This window comes from Fusarium verticillioides, chromosome 2 (assembly GCF_000149555.1).
Source record: "Fusarium verticillioides 7600 chromosome 2, whole genome shotgun sequence".
Classification (NCBI taxonomy): Eukaryota; Fungi; Ascomycota; class Sordariomycetes; order Hypocreales; family Nectriaceae; genus Fusarium; species Fusarium verticillioides.
The window spans coordinates 3,678,785-3,704,283 of record NC_031676.1 but is presented as its reverse complement, the minus strand read 5'-3'; the positions used below and the strand labels follow the sequence as shown (position 1 = coordinate 3,704,283).

At 48.5% G+C, this 25,499-nt stretch overlaps 10 protein-coding genes across 12 annotated transcripts; 5 read left to right on the top strand and 5 right to left on the bottom strand.

Moving 5' to 3' along the window:
* Positions 1-24: 24 nt before the first annotated feature.
* FVEG_03803 (hypothetical protein) lies at positions 25-1,452 on the bottom strand (the record flags this gene model as incomplete). 2 transcript variants are annotated; one of them, XM_018891458.1, is made up of 4 exons in its annotated part: positions 154-434; positions 489-826; positions 875-905; positions 962-1,015. In XM_018891458.1, 4 exons carry the CDS (start codon positions 1,013-1,015, stop codon positions 204-206), a joined length of 654 nt encoding a protein of 217 aa, XP_018747969.1. In that variant the 3' UTR covers positions 154-203. The 2 variants fall into 2 exon arrangements, with proteins under 2 accessions (XP_018747968.1, XP_018747969.1); XM_018891457.1 differs by having other exon boundaries at positions 25-434; positions 875-1,452.
* Positions 1,453-1,997: 545 nt separating this feature from the next.
* Positions 1,998-2,371, top strand: FVEG_15339 (hypothetical protein; the record flags this gene model as incomplete). The annotated part of the gene is made up of 2 exons (XM_018904460.1): positions 1,998-2,155; positions 2,206-2,371. 2 exons carry the CDS (start codon positions 1,998-2,000, stop codon positions 2,369-2,371), a joined length of 324 nt encoding a protein of 107 aa, XP_018747970.1.
* Positions 2,372-3,578: 1,207 nt separating this feature from the next.
* On the top strand, positions 3,579-4,871 carry FVEG_03804 (hypothetical protein). Its single transcript, XM_018891459.1, has one exon. It carries the CDS (start codon positions 3,744-3,746, stop codon positions 4,458-4,460), a length of 717 nt encoding a protein of 238 aa, XP_018747971.1. The 5' UTR covers positions 3,579-3,743; the 3' UTR covers positions 4,461-4,871.
* FVEG_03806 (23S rRNA (-2'-O)-methyltransferase) lies at positions 4,870-7,279 on the bottom strand. Its single transcript, XM_018891461.1, has 2 exons — positions 7,103-7,279; positions 4,870-7,050 (listed from the first exon to the last, which is right to left on the bottom strand). Exons 1-2 carry the CDS (start codon positions 7,203-7,205, stop codon positions 6,026-6,028), a joined length of 1,128 nt encoding a protein of 375 aa, XP_018747972.1. The 5' UTR covers positions 7,206-7,279; the 3' UTR covers positions 4,870-6,025.
* Positions 4,886-6,197, top strand: FVEG_03805 (hypothetical protein). The gene is made up of 2 exons (XM_018891460.1): positions 4,886-5,529; positions 5,587-6,197. Exons 1-2 carry the CDS (start codon positions 5,298-5,300, stop codon positions 5,922-5,924), a joined length of 570 nt encoding a protein of 189 aa, XP_018747973.1. The 5' UTR covers positions 4,886-5,297; the 3' UTR covers positions 5,925-6,197.
* A 49-nt stretch (positions 7,280-7,328) lies between the features above and the next one.
* Positions 7,329-12,870, bottom strand: FVEG_03807 (hypothetical protein). The gene is made up of 4 exons (XM_018891462.1): positions 12,670-12,870; positions 12,551-12,617; positions 9,556-12,497; positions 7,329-9,507 (listed from the first exon to the last, which is right to left on the bottom strand). The coding sequence occupies exons 1-4, from the start codon at positions 12,745-12,747 to the stop codon at positions 7,435-7,437; spliced, it is 5,160 nt and encodes a 1,719-aa protein (XP_018747974.1). The 5' UTR covers positions 12,748-12,870; the 3' UTR covers positions 7,329-7,434.
* A 609-nt stretch (positions 12,871-13,479) lies between these two features.
* FVEG_03808 (ribose-phosphate pyrophosphokinase 3) lies at positions 13,480-15,939 on the bottom strand. 2 transcript variants are annotated; one of them, XM_018891464.1, is made up of 8 exons: positions 15,441-15,939; positions 15,050-15,350; positions 14,682-14,999; positions 14,496-14,631; positions 14,437-14,445; positions 14,297-14,361; positions 14,133-14,245; positions 13,480-14,080 (listed from the first exon to the last, which is right to left on the bottom strand). In XM_018891464.1, exons 1-7 carry the CDS (start codon positions 15,518-15,520, stop codon positions 14,183-14,185), a joined length of 972 nt encoding a protein of 323 aa, XP_018747976.1. In that variant the 5' UTR covers positions 15,521-15,939; the 3' UTR covers positions 13,480-14,080; positions 14,133-14,182. The 2 variants fall into 2 exon arrangements, with proteins under 2 accessions (XP_018747976.1, XP_018747975.1); XM_018891463.1 differs by having other exon boundaries at positions 13,480-14,245.
* A 308-nt stretch (positions 15,940-16,247) lies between these two features.
* FVEG_03809 (hypothetical protein) lies at positions 16,248-19,001 on the top strand. Its single transcript, XM_018891465.1, has one exon. It carries the CDS (start codon positions 16,624-16,626, stop codon positions 18,484-18,486), a length of 1,863 nt encoding a protein of 620 aa, XP_018747977.1. The 5' UTR covers positions 16,248-16,623; the 3' UTR covers positions 18,487-19,001.
* Positions 19,002-20,345: 1,344 nt separating this feature from the next.
* FVEG_03810 (hypothetical protein) lies at positions 20,346-21,270 on the bottom strand (the record flags this gene model as incomplete). The annotated part of the gene is made up of 5 exons (XM_018891466.1): positions 20,346-20,450; positions 20,592-20,769; positions 20,859-20,884; positions 21,164-21,178; positions 21,268-21,270. 5 exons carry the CDS (start codon positions 21,268-21,270, stop codon positions 20,346-20,348), a joined length of 327 nt encoding a protein of 108 aa, XP_018747978.1.
* Positions 21,271-21,654: 384 nt separating this feature from the next.
* On the top strand, positions 21,655-24,124 carry FVEG_03811 (hypothetical protein). The gene is made up of 4 exons (XM_018891467.1): positions 21,655-22,130; positions 22,176-22,341; positions 22,395-22,837; positions 22,891-24,124. The coding sequence occupies exons 1-4, from the start codon at positions 21,770-21,772 to the stop codon at positions 23,595-23,597; spliced, it is 1,677 nt and encodes a 558-aa protein (XP_018747979.1). The 5' UTR covers positions 21,655-21,769; the 3' UTR covers positions 23,598-24,124.
* The last annotated feature ends 1,375 nt before the right edge of the window (positions 24,125-25,499 follow it).

The window sequence follows — 25,499 nt, the reverse complement described above, 5'->3', positions numbered from 1 at the left end:
TTTGACACCTGGGGAATAGGAGTTCCAGTCAAATATAAAGATGCATTCATAATAAAACCCTCATATTGCAGCATGTACCTATCAACCATACGGGTTCATCTGCTCGCCAGTTAAGTTTTACAATGAAGCCAATCAAGATAACAAAACATCTTAGCCTGTTCTTCTCTTGTATTGTTTTGAGACTAGATTTCTAGCAAAGACCTTCACTTCTTGTCCGCCTCAAGCTTGCCAATGACAGGCTCCAAGAGTATAGGCAGATACTCTGCAGCATCCTTGCCAAATGCAAAATCACCAGGCTTGACCTTGTACATCTCTTCCTCATTCTCAGCCTCAGGATTGATAACCGCGATACGTGCGCCTTTACGTTTGGCTTTATCGATGTAGCCAGCAGCAGGGTAAACTTGAGCTGAGGTGCCAATGACAAGCATCAAGTCCTGTATATAATTAGTCAACTTTCTAAAAATTGATCAACGTCGAGTTCAACTCACCACTTTGTCCTTGAGAAGCCAGTTCGTGATACCCATCATCATAACTTGGTCCAGATTTTCACCAAACCACACAACACCCGGTCTTTGAAAGCCCGTCTTGCACTGAGGGCACTTGGGAATGTCGTCTGGCGAGATTGGGTCTAGAGGCTGCGAGGCGTCAAGAAGAGGAAACGGTTTGCCTGGCTCTACATCGACTGAAGCTGGTGCGAGGGCGGGACAGAAAGGATCATCATGGTTGCCTCGTTGAATCCAATCGCAGTTGGTGCACTTGATGTCGAAGAGAGAGCCATGTAGAGTACGGAGTTGATCCTGTGGATGGCCCGCTTGCTGAGAAAGATCTGAGGATGTTAGTAACTAGGATATAATGCAAAGGGGGGAATCCATACTGTCGACGTTTTGTGTCAGACACAAAAAGTCCTTGTTCTTCTCAGCCAGTGCCGCAAGAGCATAATGCGCTGGATTGGGTTCCGCACGCAAGCACATATGGCGCCTATAGTTATAGAACAACCACACAAGACCCGGATCATTCTTGAAAGCGCTCATGGTAGCCAAAGACGTAGCATCATGGTTTCGCCAAAGACCGCCAGCGCCTCGGAAAGTAGGTAGGCCAGATGATGCTGAGAGACCAGCTCCACAGAGCGCCAGGATGCGCCTACTTGAGCGGAGAGCTTCGTGAAAGGCGCCTACGTCGTTGTGAGGAGCCATTGCTGTAAAGAAGCGAAAATTCGAAGTTTCTGATTTTGATTTTGAAGAGAATATAGAAGAGAGGCGTGGTGTTGGTCTGAGAAGTCTCATGATATGGTGGTTGTGGATAAGCTTAAATGTTGGAGGGGAGTTGAGTATCCGTATGGATGCAAGGATTATCTGTAGGTTGCTTCTCCAATGTGAGTTTGCGTCACTCGCCGGGAGATGTGATTGGATCGTGGAGTAGGCAACGAAGATGAATTCTGCCTGTGGCTCAACCTACCTTGTTCCAAGATATATTTCTTAGATGAAATATTGAATCGTTGTTGATGTTGCCTGTCATGAGATGTGCTGATTGGCTCATTGACTTTAGGTTGCCAACATTGCATGCATCATGTATCAACCAAGACACACGACAATTGACGTTATACATGAGGCTTGAGCAAGGATAGTTGATGTATAGTAGATAAAAGATGGTGTATTCGTTTGTTTCTTTCGATTTAATTTTTGTACAATGACTGCTTAACTAAACGTTACAAGTTCATCCCATCATCTACCTAGTATATACGGACCAGCCGATGCGAGTCCATAGGAGAATCACCCAAGAGCTGAGGCGAACATTAGATAACACTATGGTCAATATGAATGCAGAGACCTTTTGTACAGCTGAGAGTCCTACGCCTCCCGTGCGTGTCCAGCGCCAGCTCATTTTCAGCCTCATCATCTGGGTCAAAGAGGGGGAGACTTCCATGCAGGGACTCTTTTTACATTAGATAAGGCAACCGTAACAGTTTACTACTCGTTCAACCTTTACACGTTGTCGTCATGGAAGCCCCTAGTACTACTCGTGTTCGCTTGGCGATCCCATCAGCTAAATATTGGGATCATTATCGTGAGACGATCACTGAGTTATACATCAAGCGGAACATGTCGTTACCTAGACTCATGCCACATATGCGCCATGAGTATGGCTTCCGAGCTACGTGAGTATGGATACTGTAAGTAGATGATCGCCTCTAACGATAGCACATAGTGAAAAGATGTATAAGCTACGCTTTACAGAATGGAACCTCAAGAAGAACATGACAAAAAGCCGCAGTGTGGCATGTGTGCACATCACTGGCAGTAGTCATATGGATACCAATAAGCTCAAAGAGTACCATCGTAGACAGCCAGAGGAGAATGTCGAGAGCTTCTAGAAAGCTTTTGCAACCACTCAATAATTCTGCCCCAGGGGTGTCATCTACACCACCGGCCGATCTCCTTACCCAAGGATATCGCTTCCATCTCCTCAATACTTACGTTAGAGGATCGCCAGATGACAATAAGTGGCCAAGAGGCGCTAAGAGTGGCTTCAAGAACGAGGACAATGTTCCAGCTTGGTGTAGCTCGGTCTCGTCAGCATCTTTGGCTTTGAGAGAAGAAAAGGAGGGCGAGGCAACTAGATTCCTACAGCATTTCATCAAGCAGTCCCACGAACAACTACTGCGTCAAGACCCTTTGATATTCACTTTTATCTACACATCGGTTCTCTTCTTCGCTACAAGTCGACCAGGCGTGGCTCAACGTCTTTTAAACTCTCTATGGAATGAGAGTGGTTCAAGACCGTAAGTTGGCGATTGAAAAGTTGCGCGGCAAGTTGGAGGATTGGATTCTGGCATCACAGTCTTTAGACTCAGAGACAAGAGTTTGATGAAAACTGACCGACCCTATATTATCATGAATAAGTTGGAGGCCATTAATAGAACATTGATATGAAAAGGCACAGTCGCTGCAAGTTTTATCTTTAGACGAGAATAACTTGAAGTTCATAGACCAATGAAGACATCGGTGTCTTATACCGACCGTGTCTATGCAATAATTGACAACGAACAAACCCATTCTCAACGATAGACGTAGCTTGTTGGTGCCGAATAGGATGACAGAAGTCAGAAGACTGATGCGTGTCACAGGCTGCCCGATTAGACAAACGGGTCGATGTTAGTGGTTTCAGTTTCAGTCTAGTTATTCCAAAGTTATCTCAACTGAAGCACATTCAAGTCAGAAACTACGAGCCAAGCAACAAAACTCCTGAGAGCGTATAATAAGCGACCAACAAGTAGGCATTCGCTTCCATTTTTATCGCATTTATTTAAGCATGGCCTGCTAGACAGTCGAAGCGAGAATCCCTCAACCAAAAGCAGAAATTCCCGAACATGGGATCGCTGACGGAAATGAGCCCACCCACTCTAAAACCACACATTATAGGGCGATTCCAGTAAAACCAGGCCAACAATTCGTTGTCAGCCCCTAATTCCCGGCATCTCAGGGCCGAGTCGGCCGCTGTTTCGCTTGGCGATGGGACCGTGCTGGTGATTAACGCTGGGAATAGGTCACTAGCCTTGTAGGGCCAGAGCCTGAGCCTGAGCCTGAGCCTGAGCCTGAGCCTGAACCTGCGCTTTAAAAGGGTTGTCTCACCCCTTTGAACAGAAAAGAAAGAGACGACAGGGAAGATAGAGTATTCATTCGTTAATCACAGTCACTCGTTAAGACTCAACTACTCGATAATTTAATTCTATACACTCGTTAATCATGGCCGCCAAGTTCCTCACTGCGGCTCTCATCGCCGCTGTCCCAGTCCTGGCCAAGACCGATCTTGCAGGATGCACCAGCTACGACACGGTTCTCAGCAACGCCAATGGGATGTACGCGTCTCGAATCTGGTACGTCCCTGACACGGGCGAGCTGTGCGACTTTCTCGACTGTGGCGGTGGCCGAGCTCCCCCCAAGACCACTGTTCCCGGATGCCCTGGCTACGTCGGCACCGCGACCTACTCTCCTCTCTTTATCAACCCCAAGACTCTCGGTGGTGCTGTTCCTGAGGAGACTGGTGATTCTTCTCCCACGAGCACTGAGGATGGTGTGAGCGAGTCTGCTACTATCACGGCGGCGCCTACTACCGAGACTGAGGAGAGTGCTTCAACTACTGAGGCTGAGCCCGAGACTGAGTCTGAGACTAAGAGCAAGGATGATGAAGAGACTTCGACCGATAAGGCCAAGGACACAAAGACTATCACCACTCTTGCTACTCACGCAACTCCCTCTGCTTCGTCCGGAGCCGAGACCGGTTCCGCTGCTGCCTCCGCATCCGGATCCGATTCTCACTCCGTTTCGCACTCCGACTCCAGCTCCGAGACCGACGCCGCTGCTACCCCGGCCTCTACCGTTTCCACCGCCGGTGCCGTCATGCCCACAGCCGGAGCCTTCCTCGCTCTCGCCGGCGCCGCTATGTACGCCGGAATGCTCTAGATATATAGATAAGAAACCTGGATCTAGTCTTGTAGAAAATATAGTCCATCTCGGATATGCTTGCCTATTTATACAATGCCTCCCTCGGCCGCCTTTACCCATCTATAACCTGGCCAGCTGGCCTATTCCGCCTGCTCTCAAATTCCGCCGACCTCCCGTGACGGGCGTAGTCACCCTCCCCCTCCGCCTCCGCCGTAGATCCCGGGGTTCCACCACGACGAGCAATAGGGCGTTGAAGCTGATAGGTCCACCAACCAATACGCGGTGTAAAATGACAAGATTTAGTATTCAATGGGCGTCTTAGCCTTACAAGAACAATGTAGATACAGATACGTTCGATCTGTGCCTTGCTTTATGGGTTGCATATAAGATGTCAGCAAGACATGACACGGAGCCATGATTTCATAGTAGTTCGTAGAGTTGTTCATTCACAAGCATCGAAGACTCGATCAGCAAGACCTTGACTTTGTTTGTTCTACCCCAGATTCTTTGTCGTTTCCTCCACAAGCCTCGAATCTTATCTACCCGTCACCACATGACCTTTTGTTGAACCAACCGTTTCTCTCGAGTCAAACATCGTTGACTAAACTCACGATCACACGCCCTGATTTCCCCGCCAAGGAAGCCGCCGCTAGCCGTACACCCTTTGTGCTGACGACTACATCATTGTCACGATCCTTGCCCATTGAGTAACACGGAAGTCCTGTCTGCTCTCGATTCAAGCTGTGTGACCATCTTCTGTATCCTACCGACTCAACCCAAGCCCTCGGGAACCCTCACCAAACACCAAACTCTCGCAACTTGAAGACAATATCGTTAACTCGTATATTCATCAATATGGGCTCCCACGACTCTTTGAACCAGGCTGAGGGTGCTCCCCGGTTCTGGTACCGTGATAACTTCTTCCTCACAAACGACAAGTCCTATCTGTGTCCCCAAACTTTCAACAAGTCTCTCGATGACAATTGGTGGAGCAGCCCCTTGCCTCAAGGACAACTCCAAAGAGTGTTGGACAACTGCTTGACTTTGGCAGTGTACTATACGCCTCAGACCGCTGAAGAGATGAAGAGTAAGTCAATCGAATCGCAGCCAATCTCTAGTTCTCCCTTTGCTAACAGTGGCACAGGGAATGGCATCGCTCAACCCAAAGATGGCTCTCCTCATAAGATGGTCGGCTTCGCTCGTGTAGTTACCGACTATGTAACGTTGGCCTATCTCACAGACGTATTCGTTCTTGAGGAATTCCAGCGGCGAGGCTTAGCATCATGGCTGATGAAGGCTCTCAAAGAGATAGTCGACGAATGGAAGCACATGCGTGGCCTCCTCCTCATGACGCACGACCAAGCCGCAGCTCGTCTGTATCAAAGGGAGTTAGGCGCCCAAGAGTTCGAAAAGGGACCATCAGCAGGGCTAGTAATGCTCGAGATGGCCGGTCCAGCCGAGAAACCCACACCCAAGCATTGATTTGCTTTTGCTTTTGTGTTTTTGTTATCTAGCGATGCATTTACTCAGAACTCTCTTGCTGGGTTATTTATTTTGAGTGTGGGGGAATTTGGAAAATCTGTTTAGCGCTGTGATCCGGACATGGCGGCTCGCGTCTCAATGGCGCGTTTGTACGGGGGAGCAATGGGGGGCTGGACGGGATCTAGAGAGACGTAGTCCTCAGGGAGCTGATATGATGCATCGGAGTCAAAGGCGGATAGATCTCCACAGGCAATAAACGGTGCAACCCAGCGAGTGCTTCTCTCCGTATCCTCCGTTGTCTCGTCGTAAACCTCCATTTCCACGACACCCTCATTCTTTATCGTCGAATCCTGCATGTTGACATCGCCCTTCTTCTTGAGCATCTCATCCAATCGCGAACCAACGCCGAGAGGCTCCTCGAGACTGGCGCGGAAACCAGCGGGAGGTTGGAAGTTGATGCATACGATGAAAGCTTCCACACTGCTTGCGCGACTGCTGCGGGGCTTGGCGACGATGACCTTCTCAAAGAAGATCTTGAGCTGAGCATAGAGAACATCGACGTTTCTTCCGCGGAAGATCTTGGCGACGAACTTGCCGCCGGGCTTGAGGACACAGAGGGCCAGGTTCAAGGCGGCGAAGAGTAGTTGAGACTGGACGTAGATATCGAGGTCATGAAGACCTGTCACGTCAGGAGCTCCGTCACTCAGGACAAGATCAACCGGGTGCGAGGCCTGGGTGCCAGCAGTCTTGGGATCATAAGAAGGATCAAGAGCTGAGAGTAGCAGAGGAACAGTCGCAGGATGTGTAATATCGGCTCGGAGTGTTGTAATACCCGCAAGTGGTGAAATAGGTTGCAAATCGATCGACACAATCTTGACATCTTCTCTAGGCTTTGGAGCCTCTTGTTTCTCCTCCTGAATCTGCTCTGTTTCCGTTGTTTGTTCGCCGTCGTTGTCCTTGGGTAGAATTCCCAGCATCTGCTGTCGAAATTTGGCTTCCTTATCCTGCCAAGCAGCCCTTCCAAACTTTTCGCCCTTGATCAATACGCGGGATAGTACTTGTGACCAACTTCCGGGTGCGGCGCAGAGGTCGACGACTCGAGTGACATCGGCGAACAGGTCGAATTCTGAAGGAGGGTGTTAGCTACAGAGAATTGCTTGGTCTTAATGGTGGCCTACCCTCGTCCAATTGCAGAAGCTTAAAGGCACTTCGAGCGCGCCATCCCTGCTCTTTGGCGAGTCGGTAGTAGGCGTCGCGTTTATCTTTTGAGGACTTTCCCATTGTGTCGATGTGTCTCGGTCTTGATGTCGAGATTGAATTTTTTGAATCTGAATTTCGTGCCCCGCGTTGAAGATGGTGGGGTTGGTGGGGTGCTTCTAGAGAGTACCCGTCCATGAGGCGGGATTGGCTTAGGAACTCAAGTTTGCTATTCATTTGGCTGTCTACTTCTACAGGTAACGCTGTCTAATTAATAAATACATAATATTCGTGTCCGAGTAAGAGTCTATCGCTAAAAACCCAGTTCATCTCCTACAACCTCCAAAGCCTCTCTCAATAGGCTACCAACCTTCTCGTCACCAACTACACCAGATGCTCGTACAATAAGAGGATATAATCGCAGCAAATGCTTCCTCTCATCACTCTCAATATTATCCAATTCTGGAATGGCGCTCCCATCACTCTTCAGCTCGACAAGCTTCTGCAGAATCCACAATAATTCCCTCCGCTGGCTCAGAGGTTGGGGCATCTTGCCTCGTAGAGGTTGATCAGCGATATAAGCCCTCAGTGTCAACGCACACCGAAGTATAAGGAACGGAGCTGCTGTACTGGCAATCCGGGTGTGAAGAGTTACAGGTGACTCGGCAAACTGACTATGCTTTGGATCTGGTGATTTGGGTATTGGAGGTTGAATGACAATTGTTGGTTCATCTTTAGCAGCAACTAAGCCAAACAGCACTTCACAAGAGACATAAGCCATCTTCACGCGCTTAGTCGGCAACACTGCTACTGTTCTCCCTGCACGGGGAGCATACAGGGCCGATAAGCCCTTCTCGTGTGTGCCGTTAACGATCGACTCTTCATCTGGCGATGGAGCATGAATTACTGAAGTCTTGAAAAGGCTCTCAGCATAAGCCTTGCGGGCCTTTTCAGAAACAGCCGCGGCGCCAAGTGCTGGAATAATGAGTTCTCGCAGCTTTTGGAAAGATGCAATGTCGAACTCTTCGTCGCCTGCGAAGTCGGTGCCTGGAGGGGCAACACTGCAATCCGCGCTCATGATACCATCAGCGATGGCGACGATCGTGGTCCAAATATTCTGGACAACTTCGTTTGGTAGCTCGAGGCTCGTGATCTGCGACAGAGTCGCTTCTAGGATGGTAAGTGCTGTAGATGTAGCTAGCCTCCATGGTTGCGTGGATTTCGTTGTCGTAGGGAAACCGTATTTTAACTCGATGGGTTTGCACAAAGCTTTCAAAGCCTCGGAGAAGGAGTTGCTGCGGTAGATGTCTGCGTCCTTCGAGTGCTCAAGAATAAGCTTCTCGAGTGTCTTCATGCTCGCTTTTGAAAGCGCAATGTAAGTACGCTTAGGTTCTGGCTTTGAGAAGTTGGCCTGCACGAAAGGCAAGACCAGAAAATCCGCAACTTGAGTAATCATGGCCGATGACACTCCCTTAACATCCGTTCGGATCATTTGAACAGCTTCAAGAATATGTGCCTGTAAAGGGGTCACATATTCAATATCTTGCACGTAATTGCCAACTGAGGCTTCGCCCAAAGTCTCTCGGAGAAGTGTCAGAATTCTACCAACTCGTTTCACTTCAAGATCTTCCTGTACAAGTCGATAGATCTCTGTCAAGGCAGATACATATGCAATGAGACAATTCTGGTTGTCTTCAGACTTTTCATCAACAGGCTTGGAGGTTGGGACTCCTCTTGCCCACAAATCCCATGCAATATCGATCGCTGCTTTGCTGAAGACAGGCTTGCCCTCAGTGTTCGTCTGGGACAAAATATGAGCAAGCGCTTTGAAGGTTGCGGTGTTAATATCAAGGACTTGAAAGTCGAGTAGGGTAGTGAGATGAGAAAGCAACTCTTGCCATAGGTGATCGAATGAGGGGTGGCCTGTAAGAATATCAAGGTAATTAGCGAGGAGGTTGGAGATACCGTTGAGAACAACAACGGCAGTCTCAGTCCACTCAGCCCGGTCACTGTCCTCAGCATCCTCTTCCTCATCCGACTGTAAAACTTTGATTTCCTGCTCAATCGATGACAAGAGCTTAAAGACAACGGACTTGACACATATCGACCAGGACTCAGGGCTGAGGCGGTCACCGTAGGCATCGAAGATCCTGAGCAAAGTCTGGATTGCACTATTGCGAAGCTCAAGCCTGTCATCAGTGGTGACGTTGGTCAGTCGCAGCAGAAGCAACATCCACAATGCTGCATCAGAGCTCTTGTGACCATGATCAGCTGCCATCTTTTCCAGATCAGGAAGCTCAGTGTTTTGCATCATGTCTGCAGTGATGGCGAGAGACTCATTCTTCGCTGAGAGGAAGTCTGACAGCACCCAGAAGAACGTTACCGTCTGAGAAGAATTAGTATAATTACCCTCATAAGACTATAGGCAACTTACAGTCAAAGCAATATTGAGATCATCATCTTGTGAGCAGAACTTGTATAGATTGTCGACCAGGATCAAGAAGCATGAGTTTGGTAGCGACGCAAGAAAGTCTGAGCAGATGAGTTGGAGAGAGTTGAAAGAAGACCTGATAAGTCTTGCTGATCGGGTGTCTAGAAGAATGGGATTGGCCACTGAGCCACGGCGGTAAGCTGGATCGAACTCCCTGGTAATAAATATGGTGCCAATAATCTCAAAGGCTATGTCCCAGCCCTTGACCAATGTTTCTCCATTGCCCTCAATGATGCTTTGAAGACCATCGAGGATGATTTTGTGGATATCGATATCTGTCGAATGGCTGGCAAGAGAAACCTCTCGGTCACCTTTCAGGAGGGGCGCGAGCGACCTACGGAGGGCCTCAAAGAACCGGAGCTGAATCTCACCACGAGCCTCCTCAGGCAGGGAAGATGTGACATTGGCAGCTTCTAGAACCAGTTTCACAAGAATGTCTGCTGCCCTGGTTCTGACAGATGAGTTCATAGACGAAGAGGTGAGAGTGTCAATCAGCTCATTAGTCAACACGACCCAACCAGATTCTTCTGGACTGTACTCCAATAATCTCTCGATGTTTATTGTGGCAAGTTCACCAAGCTTAGCGAGTGCGAATTGGTCTTCTTGAGTTGACCCAGAACTCATCTGCTGGCCAGAAAACCTACGGCCCTGTACGACGGGAGCCTTGAGCTGTTGACCATCAGAGGGTGACTGCGGCTGAGTGGTGGTCTCAGGCTGCTCAACAGGCTTCTGTGTCAGCAAACTACAGACAGCCGCTACCACTTTCAGGAATGACTCATTGGGAAAGTCAACCGTGCTCTCGATTAGTCTGGATGCCGCTGTTTCAACCGCACGAACCTCGGAGCCGAAGTTGGCCATCAACGTTGCAGCTTCGCTGTCACCACCTGCATCGGGTCCTCGGTTCATGGTTGGTGTCCTGCCAGGAGATTTTCCGCTTACGAAAAGGACAAAGTCGGCCTGTTGAAGTGTCTCCAGAATGATACTCCAAGCTCCTGCCAAAGTTGGACCAAGCGCTATGCCCAAGTTCAGCAGTGCCCGAAGGCATAGCAAGTTTCGAGTATTCAAAGAAGCGACAGAAACATCAAATGAGGCCTGCCGTCCTTTGTCGGCTGTAGGGGTGGTGGGCGTCAGGCTATCCACGCTCAGAAGACCCCGGGCATTGCTAAAGAGACTGCCATCAGTTGGTGTGCTTGGTGTTTGTGGTCGAGGTTGGCCGGCATTGACACAAGCTGTGAGGACATTAGGTGGGACGGCAGCTTTGCCCAAAGTTGTAAGGAAAGCATCCCGAGGAGTCGATAACTGTAACAGTCCAGCCACATGAGCAAATCGTTGGAAGGCACGGACTAGCCCATGATAATATTCGGAATCGAGTGCAGCATATAAGAAGGTAGAACAGGTCGCAAGTATCGCAGGCCAGCACTCCTCGACAATTGTAGCACAGATCTTGACTTCAGAATGGAGAGGGTGATCCTCTAAGGAAAGGGGGTTCAGCGGAACTGGGTTCTTCTTAAAGGATGCCGACCTTTCCATCTTCCCTCTGGGCGGAGTACTCTCTTGCTCAGACGGCGGTGCAGGTGAATCCCGACCAAATTCTTGTCGAGAAGTTCGCTTCCGATTTCTTGTCTCATTTGGGACTGTAAGAGGCAGTATGAACTTGGCTAGACCGTCAGATACAGACGATATACAAGCTAACACCAGGCTGTAGAGATACGACTCTGGTATACTAGGAGCCTCCGTCTTATCGAGCTGATCGATACAAGGAACTCGGACTGAGCTGAATTGGGTGCTGATACCTGTTGTTGTTGTCTCTGCACCAACTGGCCCTGTCATGAGACCTGTCATACCACTTGCTTCAGCAATGGCTTGCTCAGAAGAGCCATTTGTGCTTGAGCTAGTTGTAGGGAGTGACGATGAATGGCCCAGTCCAATTACAGCAGGCTTTTCTGTGCTTAAGCGCACGAAGGTAGCGATCAAGGGCTTAAGGACATCCCTCTCTCCTTCTTTAGCATCGAACATGGCGTAAATTCGTCTGAGCAAGGCATGGTCCGCAAAAATTCCACGGAAAACCTCCATGCACAGCGCTCTCTTCCACACAGTTTCATCTTGATCAAGAATTTGCGTGAGAACAGTCAGCGCCTCGCCGCATTCCGATGGCAATATGCCGATGTGCCTACGCAGCATAGTGTACAGAATGCGCACCAGGCGTACTGTGGTTGCGAAGTTCGGTTTCCCCTTTAAAGCCCCAATGAGGAGCGGCATTACTCTGCTTCGTAGAATCTGAGCCTGCTCGGGGTGGTTACTGAAGACGGTGGCATGATTTGTGATGACGGATTCAATGAGTTCCAGGCCGAAAGTCTGTGGAAGCCCCGAAACGCGGATGAATTCTGGCCGCTGGTTCTCGGTCATAAGGCACAGATCGTTGAAAATACGGTAGGCATCGGTAGCTGCAGGATGGTTCTCAGAATATTCAGCATCATTTGCCGTAGGCGCATCGCCTGCTTTCTTGTCTTCAGCGACAACTTTGTCAAACACAGACACGACCAGTTGCTGTAGCGTCGCTGCTGAAGTATGGTTCACAATGGCATTTTTGCTACTTTGGAGAGTAAAGCAAATGTTGAGTGTCGTCACCAACAAGTTTCCTTTAAGATCTGATGCATAATTTTGAACAAGTGAGGGCAGCGCTTGCAAGATCTTGAGCTGCACATCCAGACCAGCTGAGGTGGCTTGCATCAAGGCCTCGAGCACTTGGTTCAGCTTTGAACGTGGAAGAGCTTGCGCAACGATGAGACGCTGAAGACAGACAATAGCGATGGCGGTAAACTTGGCATTCTTGGTACCACATGCGATGATGAATGGGTTGACAAAGTTGGGCTTTTGAGATAGCTCTGTCTCGAGTCAGATATAGCTTCCATGGACTAACAGGGGGTAGCTTGCGGACCTTCAGGCGCTGTTTGTTCGGAAGGATTTCTCAAGTTCTTCAGCTCTTCTAACGATTTCTCCGCGGCCTGTATTCATCATAAGCTAATACTCTTCACATTGATGAATGAAGCGGCTCACTTGTCGCAAATCATTGTGTTTCCTCTTGCTCTCTTGGATAAGATTGGCCAGCTCCGTGGCAAGGAGTTGCGTCGTCATCTTGAGCAATCCGCGCGAGTTCTCGGCTCAGAACAGAGCATGTGGATTCTCTGCAGGTCCATGCAGCTGAAGAGCCTGAATTCTTTTGTTGTTCGATGATGTATCTCTCCTTGCGCCGCGTTGATGCTCGTAGGCAGTGATGTGTCCCTTGTAGATGAGGCGGCAGAATTATTCACCGCCTGCTGTTCACGTGGGGCCTTGGAAGAGCGACCCTTGTAATCATGCAAAGATGCACCTTTATCATGACTTCTTCAGAATCTTGTAGAACTTGTTTATTTGCTTATGGTTTGTTATTCTCTTATCCTGCTAGTATCACTAATGAAGTTTTGGGGGTGCAGGTTGTTCCTTACGGGAAGTATTGACTGCTCTTGGTTGCCCTTTCAATAAGTTGCATAGTGGTGGGAATGACGCAAACTTCACATTGAGAGCTTCACTCCTTCTAGCGGCTGGGGGCTACGATAATCAAGGTCATGCCATGATTAGCACCCTGAGGATGATTTCCACTGAGCCAATCCCACATCGAGTAGATCCCGAAGTCAAAGCAGCCAAGAAAAAAGAGAGGAGAGCTGCAAGAAGTCAGAAGCAGCAGTCCAAATTGTGGAGTATTGATAAACAAGATGAGATTCGTGCTGAGCGTGCAGCTCGGCGAATGTCAGGACAGGAGGGGATACTCGGGAAGTGAAGTGAGGTAGCTACTATCTCGCTGGGAGGTCACTGGTAATACGTGAACTTGTAGCAATGGTATATGATATTATTATATCAATTACTGATCCCTTATTTCCACTATAATCGAATGCCTAATACATATATGAATACCTGGGACGGGCGGGATTGCTCACGAAAGTGAAGCAGCTGTCTTGCTGTGAGGGCATGATACGTTGATATAGCTAAGGCTTACAATTGGACTTCCTCGTCAACACGGATAACCTGCCATATCTATCGCCTCAAAATAACTCTGTCCCAAGACACTAGTAGGCTCGTGAAGCATCCCGCAAGAACCCTTAAATAGCTAAATCTTCAGATTCTTTACTTGTAGTTCTTTACTCAGTATGATTCAAGCCGATGGATCGATTGAATACTAAAACTCAACTCATACGTACTACTAAATGATTGAACAGAAGGAAACCTGCGATCAATCCAAGTTCGTGCGGAACAGAACTACATGTGCGCGGAGCCAACATCGCACATGCATCATCTGAACATAGGATCCAGCTTCTAGCGAATTCGTGCAACATATAGTCTAGTAAACCTCTTTTTGTGGGTTTTGGAAGTTTTACCCAAATGACTGAAAATCCGACTTGGCCCAAGCCTCAGTTCTAATAGAAGGACGCCGCTTGCTGGCTGTTAGTTCGCAACTGCGGCTTCATTGAAACGACCGAACCTACCAACTCCATAACCTTGTTTTTTTTCACCTTGCTTTCTAGTATCTAAGACTTTAAACGGGGACGTTATTGAAGAGGTAAGACACGGATTCTCCGTTGTGAGTTCGTCGAATAGCCTAGGTGTTTGGTCAGTATTACGATGCACCAACGGATGTGATGCAACGTACCTCGGCAAGTGTTCCGGAGACATCAATGACCTTGAGCTTGGGGCATCGCTCAATCTTGTCACCCACTATTGAAGTTAGCAAACTGCGTGAACACGCAACACGCGCATAATCGCATGCACAAAGCCGGATTTAGAGCTTACAGGGAACAGCTGGAAAAGGTTAGCAAAGGTCCTTGAGATGCACATGCCGGGTTACTTACTGTTGGTGACAACGAGACCAGAGAGGCATGAGTTGTTAATGGTATCGATGGCCTTACCACTCAGAATACCGTGAGTAACAATCGCATACACCTCCCTGGCGCCGTGCTCATTGACGGTGGCAGCAGCCTTGGCGAGCTAGAATGGCGTTAGCCTGTGTCACTTACAAGAGGTTACGCATAGCTTACAGTGCCACAGGTGTCGGCCATGTCGTCAACAAGAATGGCGACCTTGTCACTGACATCACCGACAAGAACCATGCGGCCAACAACGTTAGGTCGGGGTCGCTCCTTGTGGATGAGGGCGAAACCGGTGTTCAGGCGGTCAGCAAGAGATGTCGCACGCTTGGCTCCACCAGCATCGGGAGAAACGATGACACAGTTGTCGACACTGAGGTTCTCGCGAATCCAGCGAAGCACGGAAGGTTCAGCGTAGAGGTTGTCCACGGGGACGTTGAAGAAACCCTGAATTTGCGAGGCGTGGAGATCCATTGTAATAACATGATTCTGAGTCACGATCAGTAGGTTGTCAAACATCATGTTAGTGAAACACGTACGCAACCAGAAACCTGGAGCATGTTTGCAATGAGCTTAGCACTGATGGGAGCTCGTGACTTGTCCTTCTTGTCCTGTCGCGCATAAGGAAAGCTGGGAATAACAGCAGTGATCCGTCTGGCCGAGGCAGTTCGACAAGCATGAATCATGATGAGCAACTCCATGAGGCCATCGTTGACATCTCCAGGAGCAGTGGACTGAAGGATAAACACATCCTCGTCACGGACAGACTCTCCGATTGAAACACTAGTCTCTCGGTTGGAGTAGTTCAAGCTCATAGTGTTTGCGATATCAATACCGAGTCTGAGATATATCAGCTACTCGTACCCTCATTTACAGGCGCAGCGTCACCGCCAGAGATTGGAGGAGGAGCGCAAAATGAGGATAACATACCGACTGGCGACCTTGGCACTGATCTCCGGGTGGGAGCTCCCCGAGATGAGTTTGATTTCGTTCGCCATTTGGTCCAACATTGTCAAAGAAGGGAAGAGAAAAGAGCGGGGCGAAGAATTTTTGGCGGCGAGGAATAAATAACCGTGAGCGCAGCGCCTCGGTCAGGATCGGGATGTTCAGGTTGGTATGTGATTCAGTTCGATGATCAACGCCGGGGATAAGGCTGAACGTGATGCACAAAAGAGGAAGAGGTTTGTTTTGTTAGGAACCAGAAGGAAGATCAAATAGCCTCTGACTAAGATCAAAAGTCAACAACAATGCGGTTCAAAAGTTTTCCATCTTCGGGTGACGAGTTGTGGAGCAATCGGGAGCTAGAATGCTTTGTATACCAAAAGGCTAAAGGTGCTGGGTCATGTGATTGATGTCGTCTTCATCGCTTCCATTTGATTGACCTGAATTCGAAGTAGATTTACAGAGGCTGAACTCTAAAATGTGTAGGTATGGGCTTGAGGTGTAGAGGTCATGATGAGCAAAACCAGACACAACCGTCAGCTGCTCTCGGGGGTTCAAGAAATATTCAAGACAAGAGGCTTGATATTTTATGGTGAGATTGTACCAATCCCGATAACAATATGCCGGGGTTATAAACTGGGAAAGAGTATAAACCTTTGGTCTTCTTATGATGTGATTTATTACAAGATAACTCTCCAAGTCGATGAGAAATGGCAGCCTCGAATAAGTCCAACAATTCTCCGAATTCCATTCCACGCTCTCAATCCCTCAATAGAATCGATTCGGCGTCATCTCAGCTCTTATCACTCCGCATCTATAAAGACAAAGAACTACCCCCAAGTGCCCCTCGCCCCCCTCTATTACCGGCTTGCACCGGAACCTTACCAGGATAAAACTGGAGCAGACTCGAGTTGCTTTCTTTCTTTAGTCGTTTCGCCCCAGTCAGACCCTTCCATTCCGAGAGCATCATTTGTCAAATCGCACGACTTATCTTAACTAAGCAATCTTCAACTCGACGACTGATTTACGACTTGACGATTTTTATATTCCAACGACCGGCCATTACACTCCAATCGAGCAGCCACTTCCTCTCTACGCACTCTCGAGTCTATCGCATCAAACAGAAAAGCAAGCGCCACGTGATCCCGCATCTCGTCGAACCAGTGATTTGATGCCCCGTCACATCCTTTCGCCTTCAAACTTCACCGCTTGCCCTCCTCATCTATCTCATGCAAACCATGTTGGATCCGGGTCATCTTCCAGCATGGCACACCATCATTCCTTTTCGCCGCGGCTGAGTCCCGCTCTTGCTTCTACCTCGTCTCTCCACGATATGGCCCGCAACCGAAAACTCCGCCTTCTCGTCGCCGCCACTGGACCCCGCGATACGTCTTGGGCGCAAGCACTTGTTGTGCGCCTCTCGAAAAATCCACAGATTGAAGCGCGAGCGATCGTCGACGATGTAGTCCCGCGATTGACACAAACGATAATTGTTATGCAGAACCGGGGATTGGCTATGGGAGCAGGTGATCGGGCCGACGATATCGAATTCTATCGGCAACAAGCATTCGAACTAGTAGAGTGGGCAGATCTGATGGTCTGCGTGCCGCTTGATGCAGACAGCATCGCAAAGATGCTGGCAGGCGTTACAGATACATTCCTCGGCGAAGTACTCAGAGGATGGGATACACAAAAGAGCATTGTCTTGGTCCCCGGCATGAGCACACATATGTGGTCAAACCCAATGACCAAGAAGCACATGAGTAAATTGCATCGGAAATGGAACTGGATACGTGTGGTGACGCCGATATTATGGCATTACGAAGGATCGCCAAACCCTAAGCGAGTACCCAACTGGAACGGCTTTAACGAAGTGCTGGGCATTATAAAGAACCAAGCCGACTTGCTGGGATTGGGGAGAGATGTTGAGGTTGCCACCGCAATGGCAATGACTGATAGTGCGGACGTAACAGTCCAATCTAAGCTACCGCCGGAAATTTGGACCATCATCCTTGATTATGCTGGAGACTGGGAACTTGCGAAGGCTCTGGGAATGTACACCAACCTACCGATGCCCTCACCATGGACAAGTCAGCCCAGAGACCGTAACGATCCGTTGAAGGTGTACGAGCACGAGCTTGAGTGGACAGTGCTGACATGCAACTCCGCGGCGATATGCAAAAAGATATCGCAATCTCCACCAGAATTCAACGATATATCAGCACTGGTTATTAAACTAGTGATCAAATTTGGTCTTATTGATGTGTTGGCTTATATGGAAGCCAACCGACCTGATCTTTTTAAAGCATTTGACGGAACGACGTTACCAACCAAAGCCTCTGCTTATTATCCACGCACTGATGTGCTGGACTATTGGAAACAGAGCGCTTGGTTCAGAGACCGTCATGTATATGACGCAGAAGCTGTCGACGGTGCCTCCAAGTTTGGGCATGTTCGTGTTTTAGATTGGTGGTGGCGTCGGTCTGGATTGAACATGCGTTATACAGAGTCTGCATTGGAGCAAGCTAGCGGAAATGGACATCTCTTGGTTCTCGAGTGGTGGCGCGATGCAGCAGCACAGGACGACAAGGTCGTTCTACGACCGGGCCGGTCACTATTATGGGCAACACAGCATGGACAAGCTGATGTGTTGCGGTGGTGGGACGCTTCAGGTATCCCTGCTGCTCATGGTGACAGCGTCGCCAAGATGGCAAGCCGCTGGGGCCAAGTCGAGGTCTTGGAAACTTGGAGACGGCTGAAAGGAGATGACAAGCTCGTGTTTGACGCCGAGGTTCTCGTTTCACCGACCATATTCAAGCACTTGGCGGTGCTTGAGTGGTGGCGTAACTTTGCTCATGGAGAGCTCGAGGGCATGGAGGGTCGAAAGCAGATGGTAGAATTCCGGACGTGCAACATCGAAGAGGCTCTTGAGGACAGCATAGGAGATCAGAGCGCAGTTCGACGATGGTGGACACAGAACGGGTTGAACCTAGGACTGCGAGACGAAGAGTGGCTCAAGACACGGTATCTTTAGAGCACACCTAGACCGCTGAGACTCATACGGCCACGACTACGCCACAACTCAAAGATGGAGACCAGCCCCGGTTCCGGTGCATTGGGTTCAGCATAGGTGTGGCAGTTTGGATCCTTGTATGGCATTAAATGCATGTGCCGCATGGTAGAGTAGGATCACTGGAGGTGCCGGCTAGTGCTAGCATCGGGTAATGGCGATCATGTTGACGTTCCTGGCATTGGTACATATCTTGGAGCGCAGGCGTCATTTGAGATTGATTGAGGAGTCTCTTGTTGAGACTGGTTTCTGTTATTCAGGCATACGGAGCGTTTCTTTTGATAGGAAAAGGGAGGGTATGGGATATAGGTTTGGGAAGACATGAAAGCGCGAACTGGTAACAAAATATCAAAAGTTACGTTTGTGCAATTTGGTCAGAGTACATTTAATGTAAAGTTTCGTGATACAAACATATCATCTCTTTGAGTATTTTCAGCAGGGGGGCATCTGTTGATCATAAGAGCATCGATCACACTGAGACACGTATCCATGATTCAGCATCGGATGTAATCAGACGAGTTACTATGCCTATCATCTTGGCATCAACCGCCAAGATGAAGCTGATATCTGGGGGTGGATCCTCATGTTGAAGACGTCTGATGCCGAAAAATCAGTCTCGTCGACCGGGCCGGTTCACTCGAAGAAATAGGTAAGAGAACACGACTAGGGAATAATAGTCTGATGCCCGACTACCAACGGCTCATGTGTTAGTTTTCAAGCTTATTTTCAGCTACGAAATCGGCTTGAGCTCATTTGTGTTATCGTGACAAGGATTTGCACTTGTTCTCCACACACACACGTAAACACCCCTAGCTCCATCAGATGCCGGTTCCTGTCTGTCTCAATTCTCTTCTAGAAGACATTTCTACCCATTCACGAGGACAAGAAGAGGTTCTATACTTGTCTTGTGGCGTTGGGCTTACAGTAGTTCGTGAGGACGTAAGGAACCGGGATGATATACCGATGCTAAGAAACGGGAGAGTAACAGACTTTTTTTTTCAGCCTCTTTATACTGAAAATGGAGACAGACATTCGTAGAGTTGAAGGTGAGAGTGATACAAGAGGGGCCGGGTGGTTCCGTGCCCACAGTTTCATTGCAGTCCGCTGGTCCGTTGAGAGAAAAAGATGGCACGTCGGTGATGCCACTTGATATTGATTGAGGTGCCCAAGTTTTCATTACGTTTCGCTGGCTCGACATTCGTGGGGCCCCGCGAGCCCGGGACTCAGGATTCTCCAGATAAAAATCTGGAGAGATTTCACCTTGTTTGCTGGAGCTTGCGGGGGAGTCAGAGATCTTGACAGATGGATAGATCTGGGGAAATGCTGTCGCTGGGTATGAGTTGAGTGAAGGCATTCGCAGAAATTTTGCGTTGCAGATTTGGAGAAATACAGAGGTTGAATTGGGGTTTGGTAGGGAGGTCCTAGACTCACTCTAGACTGCATACAGAACAATTCCGCATTCTCCATTCTCTTATCTCTGCCAGAGATGTCCTTCTCCAACCAAATTAGGCGTGGTCAGGGGTGTTACTGATAAGAAGGCAGACTCAAGAGACCCATCTTCTTTACAGGGTTTGTATCAGAGGACGGATAGCAAGTCAGGTCAGGTCAGGCAGGTCAGGTCACAATATGCCTCTAAACTACAATCGACAAGCTTTTCCTTTTCTCCAATTCTCCTCTCTTGTTTGGTCTGTACTTGAAAAGGAACACATCAATTGGGCACAATATCACTCACGTAATAATGACTCGCAACGAAATCGGCCACAGTCCGACCAGACCAGACCGGGATCATACACGCTTAAACCCATGCTTAAAATTAACCTAAGTTAATAACTCAAGCAGTAAAAAAAAAACGAATCGCGTGCAAGTTTTCCACCATCTTCCCCCGCATTTCTCCTCTCGTCCTCGTGCCACTGCAGAAGAGACTTCCTCTAGCGTGGTGGTTTTGCTTTGTTCTGCAAGTAACCGCTTTTTCGGTACCGAGTACCGCAACTGATGATGAACCTTTCCCCACACGATGCCTGAGCCTCTGAGCAAATGCGGTACGAGAGCCGCTGTATTTCATTACGTACGAGGTGGAACTTGTCCTTGACCTTGTCTGGGGTAAGAACCTTGCATCGGAGCCGCGTGTGTTGGAGTGTGTTTGCTTCGGAGCGCACTGAAGCTGGGCTGTTGGAGATGTTCTGATGATCTCGGGGTAACGGTACTTGGTATAGCCGTTGGGACTGAGCTAAGTACAAGGGAAGGGCTCTGTAATGGGTGAAGAGGAGCCCAATGTCACTGTTTGATGATCATGGCTTACCAGGGAGGACTAATGAGCGGCTTTCTCTTCAACTCACACATACACATCATTGCAAAGAACTCTCTCTTTCATATGATACAACTCACAAGTCGTATTACCATCTATCAACCAAGCTTTAACCGCGGTGGATTCCCCCTTCTTGTCCCGCCTTGGCCACGCCGTGAAACTGCCTATCTCTCTCCTCTCATCCACTACCACTCTGATAACTGTTGCCCACAGTCCCCATACCAAAGAGACAAGGATTGGTCCCCAATTCTCGCTAATCCTGGCCTCGCCTGTCTTGGCAGCCCCTCTAGCGCTCCCCCAAACACCACGGAAATCCTCCCTGAAGCCATCACTTACACGGAAAATCCTACACTACACACACACACAATCGCTGGGAAAAGGCCGAGTCATGGCTCCTCTACTATTCCCCCACATAATGGCACTCTGTCGCCCGTACTTACCATTTTGAGACGACACAACCGGCCCGGTTGAGGTGAACTCGATCTCACCTCTCTTCGGCTTTAGATGATCAGCAATGTTTGACACGCCGTTGAATGCATTGCTTATCATGCCCCTGTACCTAAAGGCATATCCGTTACCGCGGTGGGGAGCTTGGCCTAGCGCTGCATACCTTTCTCACCTCAATATGTCCTACATCGGGGAACTTGAGCTTCCTGGTATTGGGAATGCCATAGCTCTACCTCCTTGTCATGTTAATCGACATGATGAGCTCCTCTTACAGAAAACCGGGCCGGTGGTCATGATCCGTAATCTTGATCATGGTTACAGTCAACTTGATTTTTAAAGGGCGATCTTCCCCCCTCCCTAGATGTTCTTATATCCAGGCCTGTGTCTCCGCGACATTGCTCCCATAACCTCATCTCCATTCCGCTAAGAGTCCTACTCTTGTAAGAGATTGAGTATTCAAGACTGATCTCGTCTTTGTTAAAACTACCCTTCATCATGGGTTATCAAGAAGACCCCGAGTCAAAAGCCGTCGAGGCTCCCAACGTTTCAGACACTTCACCTGGTGTCTTAATCGATCACAACTCCGTCGATAGAGAATATGGCCGAACCGTACGAGGTCTCTCCCCTCGACATGTTCAGCTCATGGCCATCGGTGGCTCCATCGGTACCGGCCTCTTCGTTGGTATCGGTGGTGTTCTCTCGAAGGCTGGTCCTCTCTCTGTCGTTCTCGGTTACTTGATCTGGGGTGTCTTCTTCGTCTGGCCTTGTAACTTGTGTGTTGCCGAGATGTGCTCGTATCTTCCTATCCGTGGTTCCATCTTTGAGCTTGCTGCCCGTTTCGTCGACCCTGCGCTTGGTACGTTTTGCATATGAATATCAGAACTTCAGCTAACATAAATAGGATTTGCTATGGGATGGACATATTTCTACGCCGGTCTTATGCTTGTTTGTGTTGAATACAGTGCTGTAGCGACACTGATGCAATATTGGGTTCCTGATATCAATCCTGCAGCTTGGGTCGCGATGGCAATGGTTGTCTGCGTTCTGCTCAACGTTGTTGCTGTCAAGTAAGTACAAATCACAAAAGTTCACTCATCGACAGTTCTAACAAACGTTCTAGGTACTATGGTGAGGCTGAATTCATCATGGCGTCTCTCAAGGTTATCCTCCTCTTCGGTCTCCTCTTCATCACTCTCATCACCATGTGCGGTGGCAACCCCAAGGGCGACGCATACGGATTCCGATACTGGAAGGGCGGCAAGGCTATGCAACCCTACCATGCCGAGGGAGATCTTGGTAAATTTTGTGGCTGGTGGAAGGTTGTTCTCTACGCTGGTTTCACCATTGCTGGTCCCGATATGATCTCTCTGTCCTCTGGTGAAATCGCCAACCCTCGACGAACTATTCCCCGAGTCGCCAAACTCATCTTCTACCGACTTGTTGGTTTCTACGTCTTTGGTGTATTGGCTGTCGGTATCATCTGCTCTTCTGATGACAAGCGTCTGCTCGGTGCTATTGAGAACAGCGCCGCTGGTGCTGCCGCTTCTCCCTGGGTCATTGGCAGTAAGTCATACTTTCTCCTTGAACACACAAACACAATGCTGACAAATGAATAGTTGAGAACCTTGGTATCCATGGTCTCCCTAGCTTGATCAACTTCCTCATCCTCACCTCAGGTCTCTCTTGCGGAAACGCCTACCTCTACTCCTCTTCTCGAACCCTCTACGGTCTTGCTCGCGATGGCCAGGCCCCTGCCTTCCTCATGAAGTGTAACAAGGCTGGTGTCCCAATGTACTGTGTCCTCACCGTCAGCGTCATCAGCTGCATCACCTTCCTTGTCGCTGGCGAATCCTCCGTTACCGTTTTCTTCTGGTTCGTCGACCTCACCACCACCGGTCTCATCGCCACCTACACCATGATGATCGTTGTCTTCATTGGTTGGTTCCGTGCTCGCAATGCCCAAGGCATGGACAAGTCTGCCCTGCACTACATCGCTCCTTTCAATCCTTGGGCTGCCTACCTCGGTCTCTTCCTCGGTGTCACTGCCCTCCTCTTCATCGGTTTCGATAAGTTCGAGCCCTGGAGCACTCAGGGTTTCGTCACCAGCTACTTCTGCCACGCTTATGCTGCTATCCTGTTCATTGCCTGGAAGGTCATTAAGAAGACCAAGTTTGTCAACCCTGAGACAGCCGATCTTGTCAGTGGCAAGAAGGAGGTTGACGAGGAGTGCAAGCACTGGGAGGAGGGTGGTATTGAAGAGAACTATAAGCGTGAGCTTGCTGCTATGCCTTTATGGAAGAGATGCTGGGAGCGTATGTGGTAACCGGGAAGTATAGCTCGAAACTGTACAGATGTTGTGGTGGTCATCCGGGATATGTCTGGCAATAATACTCCAAATACATGTCCATTCAAGTTATGTTATGCCTTTCAGTCGGCGATGTGCTGTTGTAGTTCAGCTGGCTCTGTCCTCGAGCAATTTGATTCAACCCTGAGACATCTGTCTTTACGACATTCCTCTAGGTTTCAAATTGCCAGCCTTGATGGGATGTCCATGTCTATACGATTGCGGCCTTGGCAAGATACCCCGACTATTCCAAGAAGATCAATTTGGTCTGAACAACTCATCTACCCAGGAGTTTTTCTACAATGTCTCTTTTTGGCCACAAATGGATATAGTGTTGATCTATCCAGCTACTCAAATCGACATCATGACAGTGGTTGATTCAGCAACTTATCGAACCTAAGTAGCCTCTTAGCATCAATGCACCCATATAAGAGCAGATATCATGTTTTAAAGCAACCATCACATTTAAAATGTCGAAATCAAGAGTAATTGAAATAAGTGCACTGAAAAACCGTTTTGGATGAAAGCGTGATATTACCATGGCCTTCATGCCTACCCTGCATCTCAGCGAGGTCTCGAAACTTCTAACGAGCTGCTAACTTCTTTACGGACTACACAACTAAGCACATCGATTCTTCACTGGCCCATATCCTATTATTTTTTGTCACATATTTTCTTTGAGGAATGGGAGTATCGCTATCAGAAACACGAAGATGCCTTCCAGAACAGGCTGGTTTTGCGAAAAGCCAGGTGAAGATCGAGTCGACCCATTGCAAAAAAGCAAACATGGGATGAAAACTTGTTGACGCATAAACGAAACCAAACAATGTTCCAATACTACACACCCGACTCCATGGAATAAGAAAGTTGATGCATGCAAGTGTCCCATTGGCTGTGTAACGGCGAAGTGCAGACTGTAAACGGACTCAACGAACGGATAGATAATTCGGCATTTGACAGCATTTGATATCTTACAAACACCATGAACAGTTGGCTCTAACATGTGGAGAGACGTTGCATTTGACGCAGCAGAGAAACAAAAAAGCAATTTATATGACCCCATCAAGATGTCAGCTTTGTTTCATGCAACCTCACCCAGCTCCATTTATCTTCGGGATCCCATATATCCGAATATCACAGATCCTTTCAGCAGCAGTACAGGGTAGTAGGCTCAATGCAAAGACGGGCTTCAGGGAGCAAGAAAACATGAGACCTAAGTTTAGGGTGACAAAATAAACTCCGCAAAAGGTATCCTAAATTTATACCAAGTTACCTAAATCCTTTTATCAGTTAGGCTTAAGGTCTCGAGTTTTATTTCCTCCCCTAGACGGAGCAGTACAGTAATTAATCAAGGAATCTCGCAGCTCCAGTTATTCATTCAAAGCACAGATAGCCTAAAAGAGAAAAAGCAAAAATAGGAAAGCACTGGAGCCATCAAACACCAGGATGGTGTTTCATGTGATAAATCGAATTCTTGCTCACAAGGACAAGGTTGTGAGAGAAGAGGCAAAAAGGCCAAAGTTATAACCTGAAACTCAATCAGAATAAGAAAAACAAGCAGACGATCTGCTTATTTATTCGGGCAGACCGTTTGATAACAGTAGGAGTTGGCCGAAGGAAACAAGGTCATTGCTGCTCCCGCGTTTCAGGGGCCGGTCTTTTCGGAGCGGTAGGGCCCGATATGGGATATCGCTTGATTATGGGGATGGGAATAGACGTCAGAGGTTGAAATGTAGAACAAACGGAGGCCGAAGAATAGTGAATGTGTTTCGTATCACACCTCATTTAATGATTTATTGGCAATATACAGAATCGAACGATAATCAATATCCAGGCAGAATAGTATGCCCCGGCTTTTGATTGCTCAGTCAATAGTCTTGG

Coding starts and splice junctions, on each gene's coding strand:
- FVEG_03804 (XM_018891459.1), top strand. CDS start 3,744: ATGGCCGCCAAGTTCCTCACTGCGGCTCTCATCGCCGCTGTCCCAGTC.
- FVEG_03805 (XM_018891460.1), top strand. CDS start 5,298: ATGGGCTCCCACGACTCTTTGAACCAGGCTGAGGGTGCTCCCCGGTTC. Junction 5,530..5,586: donor GACCGCTGAAGAGATGAAGA/GTAAGTCAATCG, acceptor ACAGTGGCACAG/GGAATGGCATCGCTCAACCC.
- FVEG_03806 (XM_018891461.1), bottom strand. CDS start 7,205: ATGGGAAAGTCCTCAAAAGATAAACGCGACGCCTACTACCGACTCGCC. Junction 7,051..7,102: donor GCTTCTGCAATTGGACGAGG/GTAGGCCACCAT, acceptor ACCCTCCTTCAG/AATTCGACCTGTTCGCCGAT.
- FVEG_03807 (XM_018891462.1), bottom strand. CDS start 12,747: ATGACGACGCAACTCCTTGCCACGGAGCTGGCCAATCTTATCCAAGAG. Junction 12,618..12,669: donor AACACAATGATTTGCGACAA/GTGAGCCGCTTC, acceptor TGATGAATACAG/GCCGCGGAGAAATCGTTAGA. Junction 9,508..9,555: donor ATCTCAATATTGCTTTGACT/GTAAGTTGCCTA, acceptor AATTCTTCTCAG/ACGGTAACGTTCTTCTGGGT.
- FVEG_03808 (XM_018891463.1), bottom strand. CDS start 15,520: ATGTTGGACCAAATGGCGAACGAAATCAAACTCATCTCGGGGAGCTCC. Junction 15,351..15,440: donor AGTGCCAAGGTCGCCAGTCG/GTATGTTATCCT, acceptor GATATATCTCAG/ACTCGGTATTGATATCGCAA. Junction 15,000..15,049: donor TGCTCCAGGTTTCTGGTTGC/GTACGTGTTTCA, acceptor ATCGTGACTCAG/AATCATGTTATTACAATGGA.
- FVEG_03809 (XM_018891465.1), top strand. CDS start 16,624: ATGCCCCGTCACATCCTTTCGCCTTCAAACTTCACCGCTTGCCCTCCT.
- FVEG_03811 (XM_018891467.1), top strand. CDS start 21,770: ATGGGTTATCAAGAAGACCCCGAGTCAAAAGCCGTCGAGGCTCCCAAC. Junction 22,131..22,175: donor TTTCGTCGACCCTGCGCTTG/GTACGTTTTGCA, acceptor TAACATAAATAG/GATTTGCTATGGGATGGACA. Junction 22,838..22,890: donor TTCTCCCTGGGTCATTGGCA/GTAAGTCATACT, acceptor ACAAATGAATAG/TTGAGAACCTTGGTATCCAT.